This window comes from Centropristis striata, chromosome 19 (assembly GCF_030273125.1).
Source record: "Centropristis striata isolate RG_2023a ecotype Rhode Island chromosome 19, C.striata_1.0, whole genome shotgun sequence".
In the NCBI taxonomy this organism is placed as follows: domain Eukaryota; kingdom Metazoa; phylum Chordata; class Actinopteri; order Perciformes; family Serranidae; genus Centropristis; species Centropristis striata.
The window spans coordinates 11374868-11389718 of NC_081535.1; the positions used below are offsets into that span (position 1 = coordinate 11374868).

Genomic DNA, 14851 nt, shown 5'->3' on the forward strand with positions numbered 1-14851 from the left:
GCCAACCAAACTAGAAAATTTCCTCTGGAGAAATTCTGAAAGGGCCACGGGGGCTACTGCCGGTGTGTGTACACTATGATGAGATTCTTCAGAGATTTCAAACAATTAATACTAGTAATGTTATGATACTATATTATATACAAGGAGCACACCTACAACAAGTATTCCTTTTGAAGTATTTATTTATACAGCAACCTATGACCTTTAACCTCAAAGTGTGTGTGTGTGTGTGTGTGTGTGTGTGTGTGAGTGTGTGAGTGTGTGTGTGTGTGTGAGTGAGTGAGTAAGAGTGTGTGAGAAGTGTGTGTCACACTCCTCCAGAGGCTGTCACAATGAATTCATACCATGGTGGTCTGCATCCTTTCTTCCACAAACTGTTGCAAACGTGTTCCGATGTCATTTTTGCCGTCCACCAGCACCTTAAACACAGGTTTAGGTTAGCACAGACTGTTCCAATAAAGTCTTCACTGTTATGTCAGTTGTTTTAAAGTTATAAAAACAAATAGTTACAGTTGTGTTTTTGATCAAAATAGTGGTACTTACTAATCTCACCCATCTGCAAAAGTCTCCATCATCCTCTCCTTGGCAGTCCATCCTGTGAATCAGAAATAACCAGGTTTATTGCCAAGTAGGTTTTCACATAGAGGGAATTTAGATTTAGATAAAAGATTAAGGCAATAGTGAATGCAATAGTCAAGATGCATAAACGATTGACAATCAAAAAGCCAAGTGAAATTTGGGTAGAATCACACAGACAGTAGAAGTGTATGTGAGGATTCTCCAAAACACAGTACTGGATCTGGTCTGAGCTTTTCATTATCCATTGTTATCCCAGACTGTATTTATCACCATGTGTAATACATACATTTTAATACTCTAACCTACTGCCATTATTGTCCAACATCACTATTGGATGATACACTGATACATTACACACTGTAGACACAGCTCAATTTGTACTCAGGAATACATTGCAGCACTGTCACCTTCTGTCTCATGAATATTCTATTATTGTGTGTATTATAGTATTTTTCTTACTAGTGTTGCTATATTGAGTTTTTTTCCATACACTTTATTGCTAACACATGAGAACCCATTGTAACACCTGTGTAACAAACACTTTAAATCTTCTAGAATATCCCATATTCAGCTTTATGCTTCACCTTAATTCATTAAATCCCTAAGCAACACATACTCAACACCCTGGTGTGGTGGTCATGTGACTGTGACAAGAAGTGACTTCTCCAAAATGGGGCTGTGACTGGAAACAAAAATGACAAAAAGTAGCTAATTTCAGAAAGCTTATTTTTTCTTCTAAGGCTAATTTTAAACCCATTTAACAATTCTAATCCGTTAATATGGTGTCCTGTATTACATTAAACTTGTTCTGACCATATTTCCAGAACAAATTAAAGTCAGAATTTTGACATATGTTATAGCGGTGCAAACAAAAAGGCAAATGGTTATTTGTTTTTATTTATTATTGATTTATTATTATTTCGTTACTTAAAAACAAATCTGAAAAATAACTAGTTAAATAGCACTATTAATGTCACAATTTTGATAAATGTTGTGGCGATGCAAAGAAAAGGCAAATTTGTATTTCTGTAAGCAGAAAAGGTGTATTTTTTTATTTTAAAATAAGAAATGTTATAAACATAAATACAATAAACTCCTATTGTATCGTATCGTGTATATATGTCACATCACAGATCTTTGACATTTAGGGGTAGTGTTTTTGAAAAAAACATGTTCTATGTGGTTCACTTGGTCTGTGGTATATCCCATATAATTTTCCTTTAAGGATTACTGGGTCTGGGTTCTTATCGGTTAATATTTATATTGCATCTACAAGTGAGCTCCTACGGCATTTCATTTCACTTTTCATGGAAAGCTCACAAGCTTATTTTGGGGAGGAAAAGGGGAAACTATGAAAAGAGGAACACGGATTAGCCATATGTCACGCCAGCAAACCCCCTCGTCTGGCTTCAAGTCTTAATTTAAATATGACTTCATAGCATTAAAAGTAAATGACAAGGTAATTAGCCCGCAACAAATAAGTGGCGGCTATTGTTTCCAAAGTGTTGTCAGTCTCAACGTTAGCCATAGCTTGGCGTTAGCCAAAACAACACTAGCTAGCAGCTGGCTGCCTAAGGAGCCTCGTCTTGCTCGTTATTACGAATTATCAACTTCACATCTAAGCATTATGCACTATTATCAGCGGAAAGATATAACAAGGCTTACTTTTCGAAGATCATGGTGGTGTGCTGAGTTAAGCTCCTGACATTTCCAAACAGACGATGGAGCAAAGTTAGCAGGTAGCTAACAAAGTTTTCTGTTTGCTGCTTGTCATTTGCTTAGTCCCGCCCATGTTACGCGTCCACCAATAGCGTTTTTGATGCCTGCTGTTGCCTTGGTACCGTTCAAAGCACTTGTCCAATCAGGAACGAGCAGACAGGTATCTCCTATCAAATCGTCACCCTGTCAAAATAATCACCTAACTATTTTTTTCAAGTTTTGCAGGAAACACAAAAAACTTCACCGAAAGTGTAACATATGACATTTATTGATCATTGCACTCAAAAAAGGATGTAACAAAGGATGGCTATTGGCATAGTAATAACACTGTGTGTAAATTATGTAACTTAATAGAAATAAATGACTTAGGCAATTTTTTGAACATGCCTTTGTGACTTAAGCAAGATATGGTAACACTTTATTTTGAAGGTGTCTACATAAGAGTCACACAAGCCTGTCAGAAACATGAAATGACAAGTACCATGAGCATTAATGTTACTTCAAAGTATCATTAATGTTCATGACACATCCCATGTCATGTTTATGACACGCTCATGTCACTCTTATGCAGACACCTTTGAGTAAAGTGTTACCAATATTAGTGTCAACACTAAAACACTGACAAACTAAACTGATAACTAAACAATCTCCCTCTAGCTCTTCTTTGCTGGGTTCTTATCTGATGCCTATGAATGTGGCAAATTGTCAAAGAAGTGATGATGTTAAAGGGGTCACATGAAAATCACATGATCTGATCAACTGAGGATGTAGGCGATTTTACCATAGGTGGCCGGTGTCATGAGGAGATGATTTAGGCAAAAAAAAACAATTTTGACAAAAAATTACTTAGGCGATTATTTTAACAGTGTGAAGAAATGTCTTCTGTAACACAATATCTCAACACAGCATACAAAAGGAGCAGACTTTGAATCACATTGAATCGTGAAACGTGATTAAGTTTATTTACTCAAGTACCGTTCTTAAGTACAATGCAGAGGTGCTTGTTCTCTATATTTAGTGGTGAAATACGTATTTAGATCCCTTACTTAAATAAAAGTGCTAACACCACACTGCAGAATTACTCCACTATAGGTAAAAGTCTTGTATTCACAACTAACTTTAGTAAAAATACTACTAAGTATCAGCATCAAAATGTATTTAAAGTATCAAAAGTACTCGTTTTGCAGAATGGACTCCCTCAGATTCTTTATAGATATTCTAAACCTAATATTGGATTATTTGTATTGATGCATTTATGAAAGTGTTTAAATTTTTATTTAAACTTCTTATCATTTTTTAATTTTCAATAATCATTTTAACTACGTAATATCCTGTTATGAGGTTTAACACAAAATATATTTTTAAAAGTCAAATCAATTTTAAGTGATAATTTTTTAATGTTAAATTTTGACCTGAAAAGTTGCTCAGATACGATAAGATAAGATAAGATATGATAAGATAGAACTTTATTAATCCCAAAGGAAATTCTGGTTCCACATTGCTCCAAGCTTTCCAAAACAATTACAAAAACAATCACAAGATAAGATAATATAATATAAGAAAAAAATTAACAAAAAGCTATCTTATTCTTATTTTAATTTCTAATTTACTTTTTACTTCACTACATTTATTATAAACAGCTGTAGTTACAAATTACCTAATACATTCACTCACTCATCCCCATTACGCTGACTGGCGCATAGGGTCGCAGGAAAGTCCCTCTACTTCCTTCTGTCAGATCTGTGCCAAGTTGTCTTGGCACAGGTCTGTTTTCAAACTTTTTGTTCCCAAGGCACACCAAAGTACAAGCTGAAATCTCAAGACCCACCGGTATTCATATCTGTGAAAAATGGTTTCTATTACACGTGTTGTCACTCTTATCATTCTGTGAATGTTTCTTTTTCTTACCTTCGATGTGTAGCACTCCCAATAATCAGGGCTATCCACTAGGAGATGGAGTGGTCAGCCATAGGGTAAAAGTAGCCAGTTAGGGGGTGCTGGGGGCATGCAGACCCTGGACTTTCACCCAGGAGAACGGGATTTGTGTTCCATGTGAAAACAAATGTAAAGATGTGGTTTCAACATCACTTCCATGCCTCACATTTTAAAGTAACTATGTAACTTCTTTACTACATGCATGTATAATGACGTGTACACTATTTTTAAAATGCTCTGCGTCATTTTGACCAAAGGCTAATATCGGTAGTCATGGGTTGGAGATGTTTTAGCAGGTGCAAGTGATTTCGACTGCGGTTAGAGGGACTGCTGGGATTTGAACCCAGGATCTCCTGTTTACAACAGGTGCTTTAACCAGCTAAGCTACAGCGCTTCCATCTAACTCTTTTAGTGCATAAAGGTAAACAACATGCGACTGCCTAACAACATTAACCCAATGTTTAAAATAGCAATTATTACATTTAGCTATAAGGACATGATGATCTCCTGCTACCCGCAGCAGACACTCATTTTGAAAACACTGCTGTGAGTCATACTGCTTTAATAGTGTATGGTTGTCACAATATTCCACAGCAACACCTGAGGAAATTTTTATTTTTGTTGAAAAGTAGGGTCGGACTTCCGTTTCCGGTATGCCCGAAGCAGACGCTTGATTTCAGTGCTCCGTCCGACCCTAGAATAAAAGCTCCCGAAACAAAAATAAACTTTACAGAAGATAACGCGTTAGAAATAAAAGAAATAAAAGAAGTTATGAAGAACCTAAAAAATAACAAATCACCAGGAACAGATGGGTACCCTGGGGAGTTTTATAAATGTTTCCAGGCAGAAATCACACCACTGTTACAAAGGGTTTTCAATTATGCCCTGAATAAAAAGGATCCTCCGAAAACACGGTCAGAGGCAATTATATCTGTAATATATAAAGAAGGGAAAAACCCTGCAGCGTGTGCCTCATACAGACCAATTAGTCTGCTCTGTAATGACGTAAAAATATTAAGTGCAATAATGGCCAAAAAAATTCAGATGCATATTAACAAAATAATTAAATGCGAAAAAAACAGGTTTCATACCAGGAAGGCAGGCATCGAATAATATTAGACGTACCCTGAACATTATTTCAACAGCTAAGACTAGTGATCAATCTTCCATGCTTCTCAGCATTGATGCAGAGAAAGCATTCGATCGGGTGGACTGGAGATATTTGGAACATACTCTGATAAAAATGGGCTTTCATTTGGACTTTATTAACTGGATTAAAGTATTATACATGAGTCCAAGTTCTAGAGTGAGGGTCAACGGACACACCTCAGAACAATTTGAATTTAAAAGAGGGACAAGGCAAGGATGCCCATTGTCCCACCTATTATTTGCAATTAACATAGAGCCCTTAGCAGAAATGATAAGGGAAAATCCTTTGATCCATGGGATATCTAGTATAGGAGGGACACACAAAATATCGATGTACGCGGACGATATAATATTGTATATAAGTGATCCTTTGAGTTCTATTCCAACACTGCTTAATTGCTCAAGGGATTTTGGATTTGCATCAGGCTATAAGGTTAATGAGGCAAAATCGGAGGCGATGATGCTGGTGGGGAAATGGCCATCTGAACTGGATAAGACAGTCTCCTTTAAGTGGTCAGCTTTGGGATTCAGATATTTAGGTGTTATGATCACCCCAGATATTTCACAATTATACAATGCAAACTATGGGAAATTAATTACTCAAATAAGGGCGGATTTAGAAAGATGGAAGATACTCCCACTATCCTTGTTCGGCAGGATTGAATCAATCAAGATGAATATCCTTCCAAGGCTGCTCTACCTTTTTCAGTCGCTTCCGGTTTGGATTTCATCCTCTGTATTCAAAATACTAGACGGGTTAATATCTACTTTTATCTGGCAAAAGAGAAGGCCCAGAATTAGACTGAAACAACTAACTTGGCCCAAGAGGTTGGGAGGTCTTGATTTGCCGAACCTGAAACTATACTTTTGGGCGGCACTACTTAAAGCAATGGTGGAGTGGATATCGCAAAATGAAGAAACAAATTGGCTTGAGCTAGAAAAAAAATCGTGTGCAACAATACCTCTTGAAGCACTACCTTTTTTGGATAAGAAAACTCAAAGCAAATTTAAGATTTAAAATGATTGGATTAAGTGCACTCAAAGAGTTTGGAACATTGTTAAGAAAAAGATTGGAGCCCCCCTGGAGATTTTAAGAGCAATGAAAATTTCGGGTCTAGTGAACTTTGAACCAAACAAATTGGACGTTGGGTTTAAAGAATGGGGGGAAAAGGGGCTTACAATGATACACCAGATGTTTGAAGGGGAAATCCTGCGGTCTTTTAAACAACTGCAAGATAGATTTGATCTGACAAGTAAAGACTTTTATAGGTACTTGCAACTGAGAAGTTACTTGATGTCACATAAAGAATGGAGTTTACTTAAAAAGCAACCCACTCCTATAGAAGATTTGTTCATAAATGTTATAAGAGAAAAGAAAGGTACTAAGATTGTTTCACAAATTTATAAATGTTTAAATTTGTTGATGTCGGGGAGCTCTCTTGATATAAAAGGGAAATGGGAGTTAGAAATTAATGTTATCGAAGATACATGCTTGGAAGATGTATGTGAATTGGGACATAAAATAACCAGTAGCCCAATGTGGAAAGAATTCAATTGGAAATTAAAAGTGAGATTTTTTAGAACTCCCTCCATAACCTCCAAATTTGATAGCACTAAAACAAATATGTGCTGGAGGGATTGTCACCTGATTGGAGACCAAACACACATATTTTGGGACTGTCCAAAGTTAAAAAATTATTGGGAAGGGATTCAGAAAGAATTCTTTTCTATATTAAACATCAATTTACCTCTGACCCCACAATTTTATATCATAGGAGCACTCCCTAAGGGAAGATGGGAAAAAAGAAAGCTGTATCTATTACATGTCCTATTGTTAATAGCTAAGAAGATGATAACTGTCTTGTCGTTAAAACCACTCCCTCCTACTATACCCCAGTGGCAGGAGAGAGTGAAGAAGGTATATGTGATGGAGAAGATAACGGCTCACCTTCATCTTAAGATGGACATTTTCACAACAAGATGGGGTCCTGTGAGCAGATACTTAAATCTATCAATGTGAAACGTTGTCAAACTATGCTACCTCAGAACTGTCCAACTGTATGTGTGATGTAGAAGTAAGTCAGAAACAGACCATCGAGCCTAAGTTGTTTGCCAAACTGTTATTTGTTTGACTGTTCAGTCCATACATTTCATGAATAACTTTGTATAGTTGTTTATATGTATGTAACAGAAAGAAAAATCGTATATAATCTAAAAGATGTTTAAACGCATATGAACACCAATAAATACTTGGTTAAAAAAAAAGAAAAGTAGGGTCCTATGTTTGGATGCTTTTCATATTTTGTTGGCTGTTTATAAGTCTGTGGTTGTGAGGCTGTGGGTCGGTTTGGATGCTGGGTCCTACTTTCCATGACAGAGCCTCATTCTGTCTGTGTGAGATTTAGGATTTGTACTGGTGATTGTGTTAGAGGTCCAGGTCGAGCGTGTTGTGATTTGAAACTGGAGCACCCAGAGTAACCCTGTCTAAAGCGCTGTAAGGAGTTAACTTGGTGTTTTGGTTCTAAATTCAAGCCAGTGGTTTAAGGGAATTGCAGTTAGTCGTAAATGCTGTGTGGCTTTTTGGTTCCTACTGTCTCTTTCTATCTGACTTCAGTGGGGTTTTTTTTAAGAATTAATAACAAAATAATTCAGTGTTGTTTGTGGGCAAACTGGAGCACCCAGAGTAAACCCCCTGTTAAAAGAATTGTACGGAATTAAGGTTTTTTTAAGGAATTAATAACCAAATTAATTCAATGTTGGTTGTGGGCAAACTGGAGCACCCAGAGTAAACCCCTTGTTAAAAGCACTGTAAGGAATTACGTTTTTTTTAAAGGAATTAATAACCAAATTAATTAAATGTTGGTTATGGGCAAACTGGAGCACCCAGAGTAAACGCCCTGTTAAAAGCACTGTAAGGAATAAAGTTTTTTTAAGGAATTAATAACCAAATTAATTCAATGTTGGTTGCGGGAGAAACTGGAGCACCCAGAGTAAACGCCCTGTTAAAAGCACTGTAAGGAATAACGTTTTTTTAAGGAATTAATAACCAAATTAATTCAATGTTGGTTGCGGGAGAAACTGGAGCACCCAGAGTAAACCCGGAGTAAAGGAATTAAGTTTTTGTTAAGGTGGTAAGGGAAGTAATAAAGGTAAAGTTAAAAGGAAATCAAAGGAGTGGAATTTTTAGGAATGATTGAAAAAAGTTGTTTGGTGTAAATCTGAATGTGCTAAATTTGTGTGCTTGTGTCTGTTTCTCTGAGGGAGCTAATACGTTCTGTGAGAATGACCCCACTCCTTCTTGCGTTTTCTTTCTCTGCTCTCATCGATGTGCACCTCTCCTCTAGAGCCTTCTCATCATCTGTTTTTTTGTCAAGCTTCAGGAGTTCTATAAGAAGTGTCTCATTCTGCCGGCTCATGGCGTTTTTCTCATCTTTCAGGGTCTTATAGAGCTTGGTCAGAACTTTTGTGCCTTTGAGTGACTCGCTGCGTTCCTGAACTTTACGTAGAAGAAGGATGTTTTCTTGGCTCAGGATGTCATTTTCTGACTTAATGACATTGTGTTTTTCCTCCCAAATTTGTTCTTTTGTGACCTTTTTCTCCAGGTCCTGCAGTTGTTTTTGCAGAGTGTTATTCTGTGGAGTAAGAACTTTTTTCATTGCCTTCATTACTTCATACTGTGCCTTAAAAGTACTCAGAGCTACAAGCTTGTTGTTAAAACCATTGATTTTGTCAGTGGCCTCGCTGTTCTGTAGTTTCAAGGTGTCTGTCTGTTCCTTCAGCATGTTATACTTGGACTCCCAATCTTCTTCTTGCTGAAACCTATTGAAGGCTTCAGAATGGGTCTCGCTCAGGACTCTGTTTTCTTCCAGCAGGGATTTTTCTTCAATTTCCAGATCAGCAAGTTTTTCCTTAAAATTTTGTCTGATCTGGAGCTGTTTATAGGCATCCTGGATCTGCTTGTTGAAATCAATGTTCTGTTCCTCTAAGTCGTCCTTGTGGGCTGAAGTTTCTTGGAACTTGTCTTCCCACACCTTTAAACTGTCCGATTTTTGTTTGAGATCTCGGAGTTCCTGCTGCAGAGCCTCATTTTGACTCCTCCTTTCTTCATTTGACACTCGAAGTTCGTTGGTCATTTTCTGCAGCGTTTCTCCATGCTGAACCTGTTTGTGCATCTCCTGAATCTCATGTTGCAAAGCATTGTTCTCGTGGCTAATAACCTCGCTCTCTGCTTTTGCAACTGTGTAGGATTCTTCCAAAGCTTTGAAATTCTCCAACCTTTTCTTGAGCTGCACAATTTCCTTTTGGAAGAGTTGGTTTTGATGGCTCACCTTTTCGTTAGATTCTCGCATCGCCTCGTTCATTTCCTTCAAAGCCTTTTCGTTCCCAAGTTCTTTCTCTAGCTCCTGAATCTCATCTTGCAAAGCATTGTTCTCATGGCTAATAGCCTTGTTCTCTGCTTTTGCAACCGTGTAGGATTCTTCCAAAGCTTTGAAATTTTCCAGCCTTTCCTTGAGCTGCACAATTTCATTTTGGAAGAGTTGGTTTTGATGGATCACCTCTTTGTTAGATGCACGCATTGTCTCGTTCATTTCCTTCAAAGCCTTTTCGTTCTCAAATGCTTTCTCTAGCTCCTGAATCTCATCTTGCAAAGCATCGTTCTCGTGGCTAATAACCTCGGTCTCTGCTTTTGCAAACGTATAGGATTCTTCCAAAGCTTTGAAATTCTCCAGCCTTTCCTTGAGCTGCACAATTTCATTTTGGAAGAGTTGGTTTTGATGGCTCACCTCTTCGTTACATGCTTGCATCGTCTCATTCTTTTCCTTCAAAGCCTTTTCTTTTTTAAGTTCTTTCTCTAAGTCTTGAACCTCCTGTAGCAAATCATAGAACTTCTGGCTAACAACCATTTTCTCTGCTTTTACGACACGGTACGATTCTTCTAAAGCTTTGACATTCTTTTGCCTTTCCCTGAGCTGCAGGAGTTCTTCTTGAAGTGTCTCGTGTTCCTTGACCTTTTCATCTCTTTCCTTTGTGATCAAAACGTTTACATCCCGCAGACTTTGTTCATTTCGAAGGTCTGCTTTTATCTTGCCAATCTCATATCGCAAAGCTGTATTGAGCTCTGTTACATTGTACATTTCAGCTTTTACAGCAGTGTTTAATTTTTGCGAAGACAGGAAATTTTGATGCATTTCCCTGAGCTGCAGGAGACATTCTTGCATGTCGTTGTTCTGCTGTTTCTTTGCATCACAGTCTTCAAGGTCAGCTTCCGACACAAAAGCTCCGTTTCTTTGGAGTTCCTCCTGCAGGAACTGAATTTCGATCTGGAGTTCTTCTTGGTGTCTTTGGAGATCATCACACTCTGCAGTCTCTCTTTCCATTTTGGCCGATTTCCTCTGGAGTTTCTCACACTTTTCGCGAAGAGCATGTATTTCTTGGGCCATTCGATCATTCTTTTCCTGTGTCGCTTTGTGAGCTGCACTTACAGTTTCGTAATTTTTGACCTTGTCAGTGAGCTCCCTAACTTCGTTTTGAAGGGAGGCACACTCTTTCTCTGCAGCTTTCCCCTCTGCCCTCTTTCTGTAGAGGTTTTCCCCCAAATCCCCTCCCAAGGTGTTAAACTGCCTCTGGTGCTGTTGGATTTGGTGGCGCAGGGTCTTGAGCTGCTCATTGATGGTCTGCATGCTCTCACTCATCTCGTTTGTGTTGCTAGCCATGACTTGTCTCTTCCTGGTAGATCTTCAAGATGTCTTTATCCGAGCGATCGGTGGGAAAGACAGGTTTTTGGAAGCAACGTGTGTTTTTGTGTTGGTGAAAGCTTGTTGTGACAAATACTTTCACTTTGTTTAACACAGAAACACAGAACCAGGGTGTAAAATCAGTGTGTATTTTCAGACAATAACCAACTGAGTACGGAAGTTTCTATGTGTATAAGTCAATTGAAAATAGCTCAGGTCTAGAATACATCAGAATTCTGTGAGTCTGTGAGTCCTATATACAGACTTAAAAACCAAGAACATGTGATATCACTGTGACATCACAATGATGAATACATCAAAGCAAAGAACGTGTGACATCACTGTGACATCACAATGTTGACGAATGCATCATGTCACATGTGACATCAACCCAGTTAGCAATGTATTGAATTGTTGTCATAGCAACAGTCAAACCAGTTGCATTATGGGTAATATAGACAAAAGAGGGGTTTTATGGTTCTATTCTTTGTATATTTTAATTGTCCAATCACAAGTCTGGTAACTGTTGCCATAGCAACAGGGAACCCAGTTGCATTATGGGTAACATATGCAAAAAAAAAGGATTCTATTTATATTAGAATTGAAATATAAAAAAATGAGAGTATGATGTTGAATAAAAATTATGTTTTATATATATGGTTATAAAATTAGCATGCTTTTTAAAAAATGCCCTGGTAAAGACCATTGTTGGCTATTTAAAAAAAAAAACACATCCTAGATTTCCTAATACTAGAGGAAGGTTACTTTTTTGGGGACTATATTCAGCAGTGGATTAATCCACATTTGGTGCTCTAGCTGAGGGCTGTAACTACCAACTTTTTAAATATTCGAAAAGTCATCAATTATTGAAATGAGTCGACTAATCAAATATTTAATTGCAAAATGACTCAATGGCTGTTAGCTATCGAGCTTTTAAATTTATTTGGAGGTTCTTTTAAGCGTGCTTAAAGTGAGAGCAGGATGTTTTTAACCCTCTGATGGCAAACTAAACAACACACACATTGTGCATGTGTTCTTGGTTATTGCATGTTTCTGTAATAATGTATACATACAAATACAGTACAATACAAAATATTTTTCTTCAGGTGAAAACAAGTGTTAAAAAGTACTTTTTTCTTTAAATATTATGACTCTTAATATTTTGTCATTGAAAATTTAAAAAAAATCATAAAAAAGTGTGTTTAATTTTTCTGAAATATGAAGCATGCTCAAAGTATTCCTGAGAGTGATATATTGTTGATTCAGTTTGTTGCCTGAAGGATTAAAAATGAGCCTTTGTCAATATATTGGTACAGATGCTCTAAAGACACATATATAATACATAATAAATGTGGATAATCTTATGTACACTCCTCCCTGTTTGTGTGATAAAACACACACACACACACACACACACACACAATGTGAATACTGGGATGGTCAGCGTGTATCCACACTAAGTGCTCACAGCTGAATCTCGGCATGAAACAGTGTTGTTCTTGACTCGTGGCGTCCTGAAGATTAACATCGTCCCTTCAGTCGACAGACAAGTCGTAGAGATTGATGGCTGTTTTCCTTGTGGCTCGCTGTGTTTTCAAGACCCTCGTGTTGTTTCTTAAAGGACTGATGGGGCCGAGTGGCTGGCTGGCTGCTCTGTGGGGCTTTGTGTGTGTGTGTGTGTGTGTGTGTGTTTGTGAGTGAGTCTGTGTGTGTGTGTGAGTGTATCTGAGAGAGAGAGAAATGAAGAGTGACATACAGTAAGACAGTGGCAGGCAAAGTCTGTGAGGAAATTGAATTGTAAATGTTATCATGCTTCAAACTTGACTTTTGTCGTGTTTGTTTCAATTGATAATGACATGATTCTATCGACTGGGATCCTTGTGAGAAATATTTATCATTTTATTATATTGATTACCAGTTGATTTGTCAGTCACTTTTGATGGATTACTGCTCAGTCTATGAAATGTGAAAAACAGTTCAGAAAGCAAAAGGTGACTCCGTGAAACTGCTTGTTTCGTCAAAGAAATTAAATTCACACTGACGTAAAGCAGTACATTTGCACATTTGAGAAGCTGGAAGTATCAACTAGGTTATTTGGCATTTTTTCTGAACAATTAATAATTTATTAGAATTGCATATAATTCATTTTCTGGTAGTGCATTGGTTGGCTATCACTTAATGTGAATGACCCATCATTTCTTTCAGTTTACACTCAATTTATGGTGATCGATGTACAATGTGTGGCATGTGAGTGTCTGAGGGTGTGTTGGACTCATGTCCAGCTTGTTCAGGGTGTAGTGAAGCAGGATAGAGTGGGGGGTTTGAGAAGTTGACATCACACACACACACACACACACACACACACACACACACACACGGCTGATTCCCTGTGACAGTCTAAATATTTAAGTAGTACTGTATACTAAAAAATATGTCTTCATACATTATATATATATAAATAATTAAATGCTTATATATGAAATGTTATAGTGCTAAAACGCTTAGATACGTTTTTTAAAGAAAGGTGTTTTATACAGTCTATGGTATCAAAACACCATAAGTGACCCATTTTAAACATTTTCAGGCATTTTAAAATTTGACCATTTTTGATAAAAAATAGACATACTATAGTATGACTTTTTTTGAAGGGGTGATTTTTGGACATCCCATAATATGTTTTTGTTTTTTTTGTCAGTGTCTGTGGCAGCTCCTCCTTCCCCTGTTTGTTTGTTGTCTTTCCCTGTTTGTCTGATCCTTCTGTGTCTCCTCCCTGTCTCTTTTATGTGTGTGTGTGTGCGTGCGTGCGTGCGTGTGTCCTGACATGGGATGTACCCATGGTGGACGCCAAACAAAAGTCTTTGTTCCCTGTTCCTGGGCACTTGTCACCGCACCTGCCACCCCTGGTAAGACACTTGACCCTTTGAAATGGCCCAATTATACTCTGTTGATACGTCTATAATTGACAGTCAAAAAAAAAGTCATAGTAGAGGATGCTGAAAAGTTGTCAAATACCTAAAAATGTTTATATTGGGTCAATTATAGTCTGTTGATACATGTGGTAATATAGTTTGTCCAAAAATAGCGGCAAAACACCATATTATGGCATGTCCAAAAATGAACTTGTCAATAATTGTCAAATTTTAAAATGCCTAAAAATGATAGAATTGGCACAATTATACTCTGTTGACACTTTTAGTAGTATCATTTGTCCAAAAATAGTGGGAAAACACAGTATTATACGATGTCCAAAAATGACCCCCCTCTCAAAAAAAAAACATGCCTAAAAATGCTTAAAATTAGTCAATTATATTTTGTTGATACATATTAGAGCATATTTTGGCCAGAAATAACTGAAAAAAGTCATACTATAGTATGTATTAAAATGCCTAAAAATGCTTTAAATGGCTCACAGTACAGACAGTCCTTCAAATTAACACTGCTTCAATTAGCTACAACCTTTAAATGCTGCTTACATGTTTATTAATGCATCAGTGACAATAATCCATTGAGCATATGATATGGGCTATCATAAAAACTTTTAATATTATACTTACTATTATTATATATGATTTTGTGGCAGATCACCCTGCCTATATCACAAAATCATAACTGTGCAGTTAAGAGTAGCCTGCTATCTTTTAGCTATAGCCTGGTGGGTGCACACACTGGGGTTAGAGCTAGAAATAGTGGTCATGTACACTTACAGTTTATGTACATTAGTTATGCAATATTTT

The 14851-nt window shown here is 37.3% G+C and overlaps 2 protein-coding genes across 2 annotated transcripts in view; both read right to left on the minus strand.

Moving 5' to 3' along the window:
* pnpla7a (patatin-like phospholipase domain containing 7a) overlaps window positions 1-2461 on the minus strand; it is a 42331-nt gene extending 39870 nt beyond the window's left edge. The window contains exons 1-3 of the mRNA XM_059358652.1: window positions 2245-2461; window positions 544-595; window positions 345-419 (exon numbers count right to left, since the gene is read on the minus strand). Coding sequence (XP_059214635.1) covers window positions 345-419; window positions 544-595; window positions 2245-2258 — 141 coding nt within the window. The 5' untranslated portion in view covers window positions 2259-2461. The remainder of the gene's footprint in view (window positions 1-344; window positions 420-543; window positions 596-2244) is intronic.
* Window positions 2462-4769: 2308 nt separating this feature from the next.
* LOC131991986 (girdin-like) lies at window positions 4770-10968 on the minus strand. Its single transcript, XM_059357303.1, has one exon. It carries the CDS (start codon window positions 10821-10823, stop codon window positions 8610-8612), a length of 2214 nt encoding a protein of 737 aa, XP_059213286.1. The 5' UTR covers window positions 10824-10968; the 3' UTR covers window positions 4770-8609.
* Window positions 10969-14851: the final 3883 nt, after the last annotated feature.

Excerpts from the sequence above, each read along its gene's own strand:
- LOC131991986 (XM_059357303.1), bottom strand. The coding sequence starts at position 10,823 with ATGGCCCAAGAAATACATGCTCTTCGCGAAAAGTGTGAGAAACTCCAG.